The following is a 12,752-nucleotide window of genomic DNA, read 5'->3' on the forward strand; positions in this document are numbered from 1 at the left end:
GGGGAGTTTTCTAAGGAAATACGGAGGAACTGAAACTTCTTGTGGAAATGTGTGGAAAAACCTAAATCTCTCTAAAATACACTGCATGCCAGTTGCTGAAGCATTGCAGTGGATGTGAGACCAAGACTTTCCCCCTTGTATCCCTGAGTTAGAGCAGGGGGTTGGGGTTTCTTTTTAGCTTTTTTCCCGTTTTTTTTCCCCCACCTCCAGAAAAATCAGCTATTGATTTCAGGTCTGTCTTGGTCCTTACTGGACAACGTTTTGAAATCTCAAACAAATGCATGAGCAGGAGAAGCATTTCCCTCACTGTTGTAACTAAAATACTTGTCTTTTTTTTTCCCCTGCTCTGATAGACTAGCTCTTTCCTGGCATTTTGTAATCATAAACTGCTTCTGAGGCGCATCCTTTTCCATTAAAATAAGTGTTTACTTAGTTGCCGAGTTCACCAAAGTGCTTTGAAATTACATCACTCAAAACACTGACATTTATAGGCGATGCAAATTAAATAGACATAACCACAGCTGTCAGTGCAATTCAGGCAGGGCACGGAGTCAAGGTTTCTGAAAATGGTGAAAACCTCTCTGCCTGCTGCCTGTCTTCAAACGTCCTTGTACCCGCGGTGATTTTATTTAATTGCACACTAACTCCAAAGCTTTTCCATCCAGCCCGGCTTTGTGTTCAAAGAGAAATTGCTTTTCTCTGAAAGGATGCAAAAGCAAATGGGACTCGCTCCGGAGCTGGGTTCTGGCAGCAGAGTCCTCCTGCCTGCGGGGACTTCTGCACTTCAGCCTCCAGCAATGTGTCCTGGAGGGGGACCAGGAGAAAATAAATAGTTGTAAGAGGTTTGTACTCATTGGAGTGGCTGCAGAATGAGAAAAGCAGGCAGGTGATGGGAAGGCACGAGCTTGGCTCGAGAGGGAAGTCTTGTCCTTGTAGGATAATGGCCCAGTGGGAGCAAATCCTGGTTATCTGCCAGTGGTGCTGGACCGGTGCGAGCTCTACAGCATCCTCCAGGCTGAATAATTAAGCACAGATCCTGCAGAGGAGCTGGGCCTGGCACAGCTTGATCTGGTGACCTGCATGGACCTTTACAGCCCCATGGAGGCTCTCACCACAGGTCAGGGTGGTGATGGTGATGAGAGCACCACTTGGGATGGTCACCCACCATCTTGGGGTGGTGACCCGCCCCGATCTCCATCTTCTGCCCCACTTTGGGACTACTGTGCCTTCCCGTGGGCCCTGCGTTCCCAGAGAGGTGTCGGGATGCAGAGGGGCTTCCTGGGAGCCAACGATGCTTAGAGCTGGAGATCTCCCTGGCACCTCCTTGGCCCTCCAGGCTGAGAAACCACGTCCTGTTGACTCCTCTACCGAGTACCTGGAGATGACGTCTCACATCTCCCTTCTATCAGTGCCAAAAGCTGGCTGAACCCCTGGGCTCAGGCTCCGAGGTGTCCTGGTCCTCTCCGTGCATCCGTCCGCCCCGAAAGGGGCAGCAGCAGAGCCAGGGCTCAGCCTCGGCTGGGAAATCTGCTTCCATCTGGCTCTGCTACCAGCCAAAATTAGCAGCAGCTCTTTCACCGTTTAATATTTCAAGATGTTCTGGGGGAAGCGGTGAGGCTCCTGAGGAGGGGGGAGGGATGTGCAAGAACCACTTCGGCACCTTCAAAATATGTCCTTTCTTTTTTTTTTTTTTTTTTTTTTTTGAATCATTTCTGTCCCTGCGGTGGCAGCAGCTTGCTGAAGCAAAAGCTGGCAGATGGGTGGCCCAGGGGGGCCAGCACCCCCAGCTCTGGATGCGGGGAATATTTCTCCTCTCCGGAGGGGATATCTCTCCCTTCCTCGCTCCGTATTTCTGGCAGCAGCTCCCAGGGATGAAGGAGATACCAGGATGGCTCCGACCACCCCCCTGATTTTTTGGCTGTCCTCCCTCCCATGGTCACCATTCTGTGCCACACACGATTCCCAAAAGGATGCTGAGCTGGGAAGGGAATTTATTTTCCTTCCCCACCAAGAAGTGATTGTATAAACAGCGTAACCTGGCAGGAATAACCCTCCCTGCCCTGGCATGACCCCACCAGTAAAGCAGGTTACGAGACACTTGTTTCCCCACTTTAATGATTAAAGCTTAAGCTTAATAGGAGAGAAGCAAGGAACTGAAATATTCATTTGCTGGCTCCTCGCCGTCCAGCAAAACCGCTTTAACAGCTCTGGGCTCGGCTTGCTGGAGACCTGCCGGTTTCTCCTGCCCCGTATATTATGTAAGAAGCTTTTTAATAATATACGTTGAGACATATGGCCCCTCAGATTTAGTATGCAAATGCAATATGCTTAACTAAAAATAGCGGATATGCTTAATGTAGTTTGTTATAACACCTTCTGTTACTTGGTGAGTAATGAATCGCGGCTGCGCTTTACAGAGAGCTTGGAATGGAGTGAGCAGGCAAAAACCTCCGCTCCGGGCTTGCCTTTTGTAGCGAAGGAGCTTGATCATGTCCCATCTCCTGCCTCTTCCAGCACCGTGACTGGATAATTAAGTAGAAGATACCCAAATAAATGCTAAGTGGGGGATTAAGTAGCGAATTGCTTGTAGGAAAGCTTTGGGTCCCAGCTAAGTGTGGTTGTTGCCTTACATCCTGGAGCATTAGCTTGTGTTTTGGGCTTTATATCCCATATATATTATCCTGGTTTACTCTGTAGGAATTGCACGGTGGTCCCAGGGGTGCCAGATGAAAGGATCAGCTCTGTGCCCCATCTCTTGGGATTATACAGCAGAGGCTTTGCTGCTGTTTCTCCAGCCTTTGGGCCATGGGAAGAGAGAAGGACATAAGGTCCATCTTCTGCCCTTCCCAAATTGCCCTTTCAGTCTTCCTTTTGCAGGTTCTACAGGTGGAGAACCTCTACAGTGGTTCTCTTCCTCTTCTTTTTCTTCCTCTTCTTTCTCTTCCTTTTCTTTTTTCTCTTCTCTTCTCTTCTCTTCTCTTCTCTTCTCTTCTCTTCATGCAAATCCCTTCTCACCAAAGCAAGGAGGAACAACAGGAGGTGTCATGTGGTGGTGACAGTTGGGTGACAGCATGGCTCCCATCCCCTTCGTGGAGCAGTCGAGGTGGGGAAGCAGCTGTCCGTGCTCCTGTCGCAGCCCTGAGAGCCGGGCTGTCTGCACCTTTCAGATACAAGGAGATGAGGTTTTTCAAAGCATTCTTTCATTAAAAAAAAAGGAAAAGGGGGGAAAAAAATCCTCTCTGAAATACTCTGTGTCCCAAGAGATAAAGAGGAAGAATTGATTTACCTCTGTAGCTAATACCACTGCCTCACTTGCCTTTAACGCAAGCGGGTGGCCTTTCATGCTGGTAGCTCTTTCAGGTGCAGGGCTTTTGGTTTTGTTTTCCCAGAATAAATCTTTAACTTTGCACACAAAGTACTTGATGACTTGCTATAGTAGAGCGTGTCACACGGTGCTTCTGTGCTGCTCTTCATCTGCTCTCCATCACCATCAAAGCCTCCAGCAGCCTTGAGATCATCACTGATATGCTGGAGCCATGTCTACCTGGGTTGTCCGGCTGCTAGGCGATGCTTGGGGGGTCTCAGATCGCTTCCCACTTCCATGAGAGAGGAGTTGGTCCACCAGGAATCGATCCTTTTTCCCCATTTCATCCCAACACTGAGTATTTGAGAGGACCAGGGGAACATGAAGTCCCTGTTGCAGGTTGTCAGCAGTGCTTTGAAGCAGCAAGGTTTGATTTCATAGCTACGGGGAAGGGTTGTAGAGGGACAAGCTGGTTACTTTTATTGGTTCCTTAGCTCTGAGAAGGGAACGCCTTAATTTCCCGTTGGGGCTTGGTTGTGCTTATCTGATCCTATCGTAGCTGCTTATGGAGATTAAGGAGTTGTCTTGACTCAGTGAAGGGAAGTTGCAGCACCTTGGATGTGACTCATCCTGCTGTAGACATCTCCCTGGGATGGGATGAATCACTCTGGAGCTGCTGCCTCGCTCCTTTGGTGACAGGAAAAGCCTGAAAATAGATTTAAGAGTCCAGAGTTGGGCACAGGGCTTGCCTGGAGCTCGTAGTGGGGGTGTCACTGCAGCATCCATTAGACCCCGGCATGGACCGTGGCAAGGAGATCACATTGGAGAGAGAAGACGGCGCTCCTTGGTGTGCTCAAAAGGTTGTAAAGGCTAATGGCCTTGGAGATGATGTCCAGGCTTTCGGGCTCCCAGCAGAAAGGTGACAAGGCTGAGGGGCCTGTCCTTAAGAGTAAAGGGCTGGGTGGTCTCCATCAGTCCTCTCTATAGGACTATAACCTGTAGATTTTGGGACTTTCCATCGATCACCCCCACCCTAACCGCAATATACACCTCCTGGAAAGCAGTTGGTGAGGTTTCCTGTCTTCTACAACAGGGGCTCTTCTCCAGCCGCGTTGGGGGCATTTTTGTCTTCTCCAGCATCAACTTCTCCCCATTCCCTTGGGCCAGCGCTGGCCCTACCATGCACTCAGGACCAGCCAGACCCCTCTGAAGCTCAGCCAGATGGACAACACTACGATGGGCTTCCCTGGCCACCCTCGCATGGTGGCTTCTGTACATTTAATTTGTCCCTCTTCAGTGGAGGTGAGCAGCCAGGCAGGGTTCACGCACGCTCTGCACAACTCTCGCTCCTGCCGCAATCCAAGCGGGACGCATGCTTATTTTTCCCAGCAGCTGCCAGAGCTGGTGGTAGACATCTCATTTTCATCCGTGGGGAAATCCGTAGTCCCTGATTGCTCCCAAAACAGCAGCCAAAGCACAGCCCGCTATATCAAAATACACAGGACAAATTTTGAGTGACTGTTTTTGAGCGGGGAAAGTTGCGTCGACTCTGTCGCCTGTCAAACGGTTGCTATCAACCCTCCCTGAGCCCTGTTGCAAATACTCTTATTTCAGCTTCACTTAATCCTGTTACCAAGCAACTTTAAGTGAAGCAAAATGCGACACTTCCACAGAAATGAGAGCACGCACAGAGGAGCGAAACTGGTTTCACTGGCATTAAACTGGTTTCTTTATAATTCCATGGGTTTTTTGCAGTAGGCTTGTCGGTCCTGCTTTCTTATAGTTACGTTTCCATGGCAATTTAGAGGGGTTTTTTCATCTATAAATTTTTGTCTAGGAAAAATGTGAGTGTTGGGTATTTGTTTAAGATTTCTGCACAGATATAGCCTGGTTGAAGCGGCAGTTGACTTCCCCAAGTCCGCAACCACAAGACACGTCTGCTGGGTCGCTGTGGGTCCCGGCTGCCCCACCGGTGTGATGAGCCTGACGTGCTCAGGAGGTGCTGAACTGCGGGCACAGACCCCGGTGGGTAATCCGAGGACACGCAGCCAGGTCCATGTGCTGCTGAGCTAAGTGGGAGGCGTGTGGGAGGGATGCGGGAGGGATTTAGGGGGTCACTGGGTTGGTGGGAACGGGGATGTGGCCATGCTATTTTGCACACCCAGAGCAGCTTGGGGTGCTCAACCCCAGCACCGGGGATGCCAACCCACCCTACGGAGGAGGTAGAGGAGTGCTTGCTCTGATGCGTGTCGTTTCCATGGCAATACTGAGCAAAGGATGCCATAAAAACTAGAGATGAACCTCGATGTCTCACAGCATCTTCTGGGCATGTCTGTGAGCCGCAGCAACCCCCCTGTCCCTGGGGAGCCTTCCTCCCCCAGGGAGGCAAGAAACCATGGTCTCAACATGCCCTTCACAGATGCAACATAGCCGGCACAGGGATGAACATCTGTGCTTCTTTCCAGATGTTGCGCTTGGTGCTGCCTGTACCCCTTGAGGATACAGTCCCCATGAGATAGTCCCTGGTTTTGCACCTCAGGAATACCCTGCGGTGTTGAGTTGCACTTTGCAGAGCACAGAAGAGGCACCGGTGACTCTTCCAGCCCAGTGAGTTAAGTAGCAACATTGCTCCCATTTTACAGGTGGGGAAACTGAGGCAAAGGACAACAAGAGTCTGGGGAGAATCCAAACCTCCTAGCTCTGTGCTTACTTATGCATGCCGCAGGAGAAGGCTTATTACCCAAAATAAACCTTCAGGTCACTTTCTTCTACAGTCAGAATGTGAACCAGCTGAGAAAACACCATCTACTTTTCTCAGTTTGAGCTATGTGGGATCTGTTTTGGTTTTGTCTGAGCAGGAGTCTCCTCCACGGAGCTGCCGGTACTGCCGGCAGAGCTGGCAGATGACGGCTCCAGCTAGAAATGACCCGTGACTCAGGCTGTATCTTCAATTCCCAATAAATTAGTGCCGAGCACAGCTTCAGATGTTAATTGCCAGAGAGAAGAGGATCAGTTTGGACATAATAAGGCAGGGGAAGAAGGGTAGCTCCGTGCCTTTGGCAGCATTTCGTATTTTAATTGCAGCTTCTTGCATATTCACAGGGATGAACTTTGTAGCTCGCACCCGAGCGTACAGTCAGCTGGAGCTTTATTAAGATTTTTCGAGCGATGCTCTAAGCAGAAAGCCCCGACGAAGTCATGGAAAGCCAAAACCAGAAATAGAAAGCTGTGCAGTCTGCAACATATAATACTCTGCAGCCAGCTTGAAGCACATGCTGAATTAATCCCCAATTTAATTAACGCTACTCTAATCCTTCAGTGAAAAGAGCAGCTCAGGATTTGTTTGGAAACACTGTCCTGTGTACAGTAATGTATATTAATGTATTTAAAAATGCAATTATCAAGAAATTTTTACTCCATTCCCAACCTGGGATGCACTAAGAAATGAATTTACAAGCAAAGTCTTCTGAAAAGTGGGATTGGAGACTGAACGATGGTCTGTGGTTGGGCAACATCACGAAATTTGTTTAAAAACCGTAAGGTAGGAACCAAACGCCAAGTCACTGGAATTTCTTTTAAAATTTTTCTGGGATTTGAGCCAATCAAAGGGTTTTCAGGGTTATTTTTTTCCCCGTTGATGGGTGATTACAAGAAACAGGCTTAACAAAACAGTGACAACCTGGACCGGCGCTCAGCCCCATGCCTCTGGGAGGTACTGCTAGAAGAAGCCATTCAAAATGATGCTAAAACTGCAAAAACTGGCAAAACCATGGCTGACCTGTGTCTCTGTGGATGTTCACACCCCTGGTTGCACCTCTCCAGTTGTGGGCTGACAGACAGGGTTTGCCACAGAGCCTTTTTGGGTTTGCTCTGCCCAGGGATGTTCATTTTAGCAAGTTAAATGCACCCAAAACCAGGTGATCTTGAGCTTTTGGGTTCTCTGAGACCTTTTCCTTACACTTGCAGCAAATATTTAACCCACGCTGATGCTTCTGAGCTCCAGCACCGAGCTTGGAAACATTTACGGTGCAGCTAATGAGGACTGATCTAGGCATACTCCATCAAAGGGGTTTGTAGCTGGGCTTTTAATTTTTTTTCTCTTAGTGGAAAATAGCTATTTTGTAGAAAATGAATTTTTAGGAGAAGTGGCAGTTTTTCAAAGCTGGTTTCATGTTTATAGTTTCATCCTCGCATGTGTTTCTTGCAGGAAAAACAATGAATGCTGCCTGGCTTTTGGCAGCTTTTCTGAAAAAAAAAAAAAAAAAAAAAGCTGTTTATTTTGCTCTTGTTATTATCGATGATGAAAATTAATAACTCTGTGTTTTAAAACCAAAGTTTCTTCTGTGGCTTAGAAAATACCTTCCCCTCCCCATCCATGATTGCAAATGGCTACGCGCCAGAATTTTCTATTTAAAATTCCAAACCCTATTGCTTTTAAGTCTCTTATGGATACTTGCAGGCTATATCTTGTTGTCTTGGTATGAATATGCAGGGATTTACCCGCAGATGAACCTGGACACAGCACCCAGTCAGGGAAATACATGGAATTAAGTCAGAGCAGAACAGACCCGGGGCAGGTGCAGAAACGGGCAGAATAATTTTGCATGGAAAATGTTTCGACAAAACAGTTCCCGTTGCCCGACAAGTTAGACTAAATAGAAGCTTTCTCCTCCAACTTGTCAGGTAATTACTGAAGGAAGCATATGGTATCTCCTCTGAAGTGTTGGAAGGGGATCAACACCAGGCAAAGCGATGGAGCCGGGTGGGAATGGCAGGAGTGGGCGTCACGGGGGGATAACAGGATCGGGATTGAAGTTGGAGGAGTTGGTGGGCGCTCAGGAGAGTGTTTGAACCCGTTCTGGTGTGTGTTTGCCTGTGAGGCTTGGGCACCTGGGTGCTGAATCAGCTGTGGAGCCCAGGGCTGCTGCGGTGCTGTTGAGCGACGATGAGGTTGGAGGGGGACACTCTGCATTGCCGAAGGTTTTGGGGAAAGCTGGCTTCACCTTCACCGCTGGGGTGTTTTGAAGGGTCAGTGCTAGGGAGATGTTGGCAGGGAGGAGACCCTCTAATGACACCCCTGTGGGTGGGCAGATGCAGGCCATGAGCAGACAGTGAGAGAGCTTGGACAAGCCGAACATCCATCTGATATCTCTTGGGGGGAGAGGAGCCCAATTATGGCCGAGCAAGGCAAAGGAAATGCAGGCTTTTGCTGTAGTGGGTCCCAGTAATAGGGTTGTGTTCCCCTCTGTGGTGGGTTGACCCTGGCTGGAGGCCAGGTGCCCACCAGAGCCACTCTCTCACTCCCCTCATTCACTAAACAGGGGAGAAAAGGCATAACGAAATGCTTGTAGGTCGAGATAAGGACAGGGAGAGATCACTCACTAGTTATCGTCACGAGCAAAACAGAACGAACTTAGAGAGGGAATTCATCTAATTTATTACTAGGCAAAACAGAGTAGAGGAATGAGAAAATAAAATCAACTCTTAAAACACTTCCCCCCACCCCTCCCATCTTCCCGGGCTCAACTTCACTCCCAGCTTCAACCTTCCCCCCCTCAGCGGCACAGGGGGACGGGGAGTGGGGGTTACGGCCAGTTCATCTCACGGTGTTTCTGCCGCTTCTTCATCCTCAGGGGGAGGACTCCTCTCATCGTTCCCCTGCTCCAGCATGGAGTCCCTCTCACGGGGTGCAGATCTTCAGGAGCAAACTGCTCCAGCGTGGGGTCCCCCACGGGGTCACAAGTCCTGCCAGCAAACCTGCCCTGGCGTGGGCTCCCCTCTTCACAGGTCCACCGGTCCGGCCAGGAACTTGCTCCAGCGTGGGCTTCCCACGGTGTCACAGCCTCCTTCAGGTGCCTCCACCTGCTCCGGCGTGGGGTCCTCCACGGGCTGCAGGTGGAATCGCTACACCCCCTCATCCTTTCTCCATGGGCTGCAGGGGGACAGCCTGCCTCACCATGGCCTTCACCACGGGCTGCAGGGGGATCTCTGCTCCGGCGCCTGGAGCACCTCCTCCCCCTCCATCTGCACTGACCTTGGTGTCTGCAGAGTTTCTTACATCTTCTCACTCCTCTCTCCGGCTGCAAAAGCTCTCTCTCTCTAAGTGTTTTTCTTCTTCTTAAATATGTTATCACAGAGGCGCTGATTGGCTTGGCCTTGGCCAGCGGCGGGCCTGTCTTAGAGCCGGCTGGCATTGGCTCTGTCAGACACAGGGGGAGCTTCTAGCAGCTTCTCACAGAAGCCACCCCTGTAGCCCCCCCGCTACCAAAACCTTGCCACGCAAACCCAACATACTCTCCGTAACCCCCATCACAACGGGGTGGTGGGGAGTGATTCAGGTCATGGTTGTTGGGTGTTGAGCAGAAGTAGAGGCCAAGAGCAAGGATGGTGAATGCAGCCTTGCTCCAGGAGGCTTCAGCGTAGGGAAAAGCCAAAAAAACCTGACAGTCTCTGTGCTGGTGTCCCATAGAGAAGATGCAGATCTCAGAGGAGAGGCACCCGTGCTCCGTGTCCACCGTGTGCCACCCCATGCAATTAGCAATGCTGCATGCCCTGAATCATGACATTGTTTAGATACCAAAAGCACTTTTGTGACAAGGAGGCAAAAATATCTAATGACTGTGCATGGAGCATTGCAGAGACAGGCAGATGAGCGCGGGCACCAGAGGCATCAATCGATGGGACTGTGTGTTCAGCAGCCTTGAGGATCAATAAATCTCTGACTGGTTAAAAGTCCAACTCCAACTGGTTGGAGCTGAGCCCCCACCAAGTGTGGAGAGAGCTCATTCCCTGTCCCCCCCCCCTCAAATTTTGCAGACATTTGCAAAGCCTGGGGAGGTAATTGTTTTAATAAATCCTATTTATATCCAAATTGTTTTCCTGTGCCTTAGGTAAAAAAAAAAACGGGCTTTAAAAGGTTAAATATTAACAGCCTCTTCCAGCTACTTGGTCTGCAAAGGCTGCTGAGATAAAATGCTTGAGATGTGGAGATGCTGCTGATAGACACACCACTGTAGGTGCAGAGCCTGAAGTTTCATGTAGCCAATGTGTAAAGCAGCCTCGCTGTCAGATGGGGCTTTTGAAATGTTGTTTGTTCCCAAAAGCTGAATGAAATGTGTGGTTTGGTTTGCGGTTGGCGGGGAGGGTTTGTTTGCTCAGTAGGGGATGAAGGTGACAGCAGCATGTCTGGCCGGGGGTTTCTGGAGTTCTCTGGTCCAACCTTCTTGGACCAAAACTTGATCACTTTGGCCATGACAGTGTTGAAGCCTCAGAGGATGGCTGGCTGCAAAGGAGGTAGATATGTGGATGCTCTTGGTTAGCCTGACAAATCTGTGCATAAGCCCATTCCCACTCGTGCAGGCTCTGGCTTTGTTTGCCTTGGGAGCTACCAAGTGAATAGGGTTCAAGAAAGTCCTCTTTGCTGCCCGATTGAGTCAGCAGAGCTGTATCCTCTTAAGCGATGGGTTCCTGAGCTCTGTAAACCTCATGTCATCCAGTATGACCTTATTCTTCTCTTGTCCTTCTCCTCTGCCCGTATCACCCCATGGTCTGGTGTCTTCTGCTGTTGTCTCCTGCTGCAAATCCTTGTGCAGCCCCTGGCGTAACAGCTCTGCAGCTGTGATTCCTTGGTGCTGGGTTTCTACCAGTGCTTTGGATCAGATATAATGCTGTTAAAAATTGAAATGCGTAATAAAATAGTAGAAAATAGCAAAGAAAATAAAGAGTGACTCATCTTTGAACAGAAGCTCTTTAGATGTAGAGGTGGCATTTGCTGGCCACAGGCATGGATTCATATTAGCGGTTAACTCAATTTTTAGTCCAAATTATGCATAGTTAACAACTTGCTTTGCAAATCGGCCCCCCACCCTTAGTCCCATATGCTCCCTGTAGTTTGTTGGGATATGAGACCGTAGCAGCAATGCTAAAGAGAGAGAGGTTACATGCCCCAGCTGCGTGGAGATGCCTGTGTGATAAGAGGAGCCCAAAGTGCTCATATATCACACTCGGGTCTGATTTGCATCCCATTAATTCTGTTTCTGAAAGACTCTTTTGGGTTGGTTTTAGCTTCTAGTGAAAGAGGGGAACTGACCTCGAGTTACTTGGTATTCAGCATAGATTTGGGATGTGGAAACCTCGTATCACCCATAACTCCATGTTCTGTCTGAGCCCATGCGCTGCAAATGCCTTTATCCAGCTTGGAGCAACTTCAGGTGCCAAAAACATGAGGTCCTTTGAATTTAATGCACTTTTTTTTGTTATTTAATTGCCTACATTATCTCCCAAGTGGCTTCAGGCTGCGTCAGAGGTGGGGTGCACCCATGCTTTCAGCATTGGAGACCTTATGGATGGTAGAAATATCTCTGTTTGGGGGAAGGAGGAGTTTGTTTGTTTTAGTAATATGGGAATACATTCTGTAACTAAATATCAGCTAGAAAGTAGATGTCACCTCCTGTTTTCTGTAGCTTGGGAGTACAGACCGACCTGGAGAAATCATGGATCTCTGTTACAGGGAGGGTCAGCCCTTGGGATGGGCAGCAGTGTAAGGACCAGGAGCCTGGAGATGCTCTTGGTCCCGATGGGCAGCAGTGGTGATTTGGGCTGAGTCCTGGGTGTGCTCTGCTCACAGCAAATGCTGCTGCTGGGTTTCCTTCCTCGATGCCCAGAAGCCTGATCATCCAGGTAGAGCACTCCCAACTGCTTATCTCCTGCTTTTGAGCAGCACAGATTTACCGGATATAATTTTCCATGGAGGAGCAAACACACCCATGCAGGTGGACACCATCCCACCCACCACAGCCCGCTAACCTCCCCCCTTCTTCTTCCAGAGGAGACAACATTCGAGGCTGGAGTCAAAGTCCAGATTCACAGCCAGTCTGAGCCACCCTTCGTCCAGGAGCTGGGGTTTGGGGTGGCCCCTGGATTCCAGACCTTTGTGGCCACCCAAGAGCAAAGGGTAAGTCCTAAATTTCATTTACACACCAAGATCCCTCCAGTGGGTCCCTGTGAGAGGTTGCTTCTACCTACCGATGCTCCTTGAGGGGCGTCTTCATGATTAACAGCTATTTTTATGCCTTGCTTCAGATTGGGTGGGATGAGGGCAGCTTTTTCAGTGTCGCTTCCCAGGCGTTGCCCACAGCCCTTGTCGTTTTGGCCGCAGAAGGGACTTCATCCCCGGTAATTTCCCTGCTTTGCTTTTTCATGGTTATGGTTCAGCTGTGGCGGTCGCTCAGAGTGTTGGGTCCCTTCCAACTCGCTTTTTGTTTTTTGCCAAAAGGCTCGCACTCCAAGGATATAAAAAGAGACAAGAGGAGAGTGTTTCATTATGTAGATCAGCGTGAATCCTTTCAGGTAACGCAGAAATAGTCACATTAATTATTATAAACTGTGGTGGGATGCTCGTGGCTCGGGCTGCATCACCCTCCCTGAGTCCCGACAGTGGCACATCATC

General features: G+C 49.5%; 1 protein-coding gene across 3 annotated transcripts in view; it reads left to right on the plus strand.

The window, feature by feature from the left end:
- Positions 1–12,752, plus strand: part of ASIC2 (acid sensing ion channel subunit 2) — a 510,703-nt gene that overhangs the window by 476,754 nt on the left and 21,197 nt on the right. For all 3 annotated transcript variants that reach the window (XR_008573929.1, XM_054801831.1, XM_054801832.1), the window contains exon 3: positions 12,130–12,257. Coding sequence is in view for 2 of the 3 variants with exons in the window: in XM_054801831.1 (XP_054657806.1) it covers positions 12,130–12,257 (128 nt within the window). In the remaining variant the exon portion in view is untranslated. The remainder of the gene's footprint in view (positions 1–12,129; positions 12,258–12,752) is intronic.

This window comes from Grus americana, chromosome 22 (genome assembly GCF_028858705.1).
Source record: "Grus americana isolate bGruAme1 chromosome 22, bGruAme1.mat, whole genome shotgun sequence".
In the NCBI taxonomy this organism is placed as follows: domain Eukaryota; kingdom Metazoa; phylum Chordata; class Aves; order Gruiformes; family Gruidae; genus Grus; species Grus americana.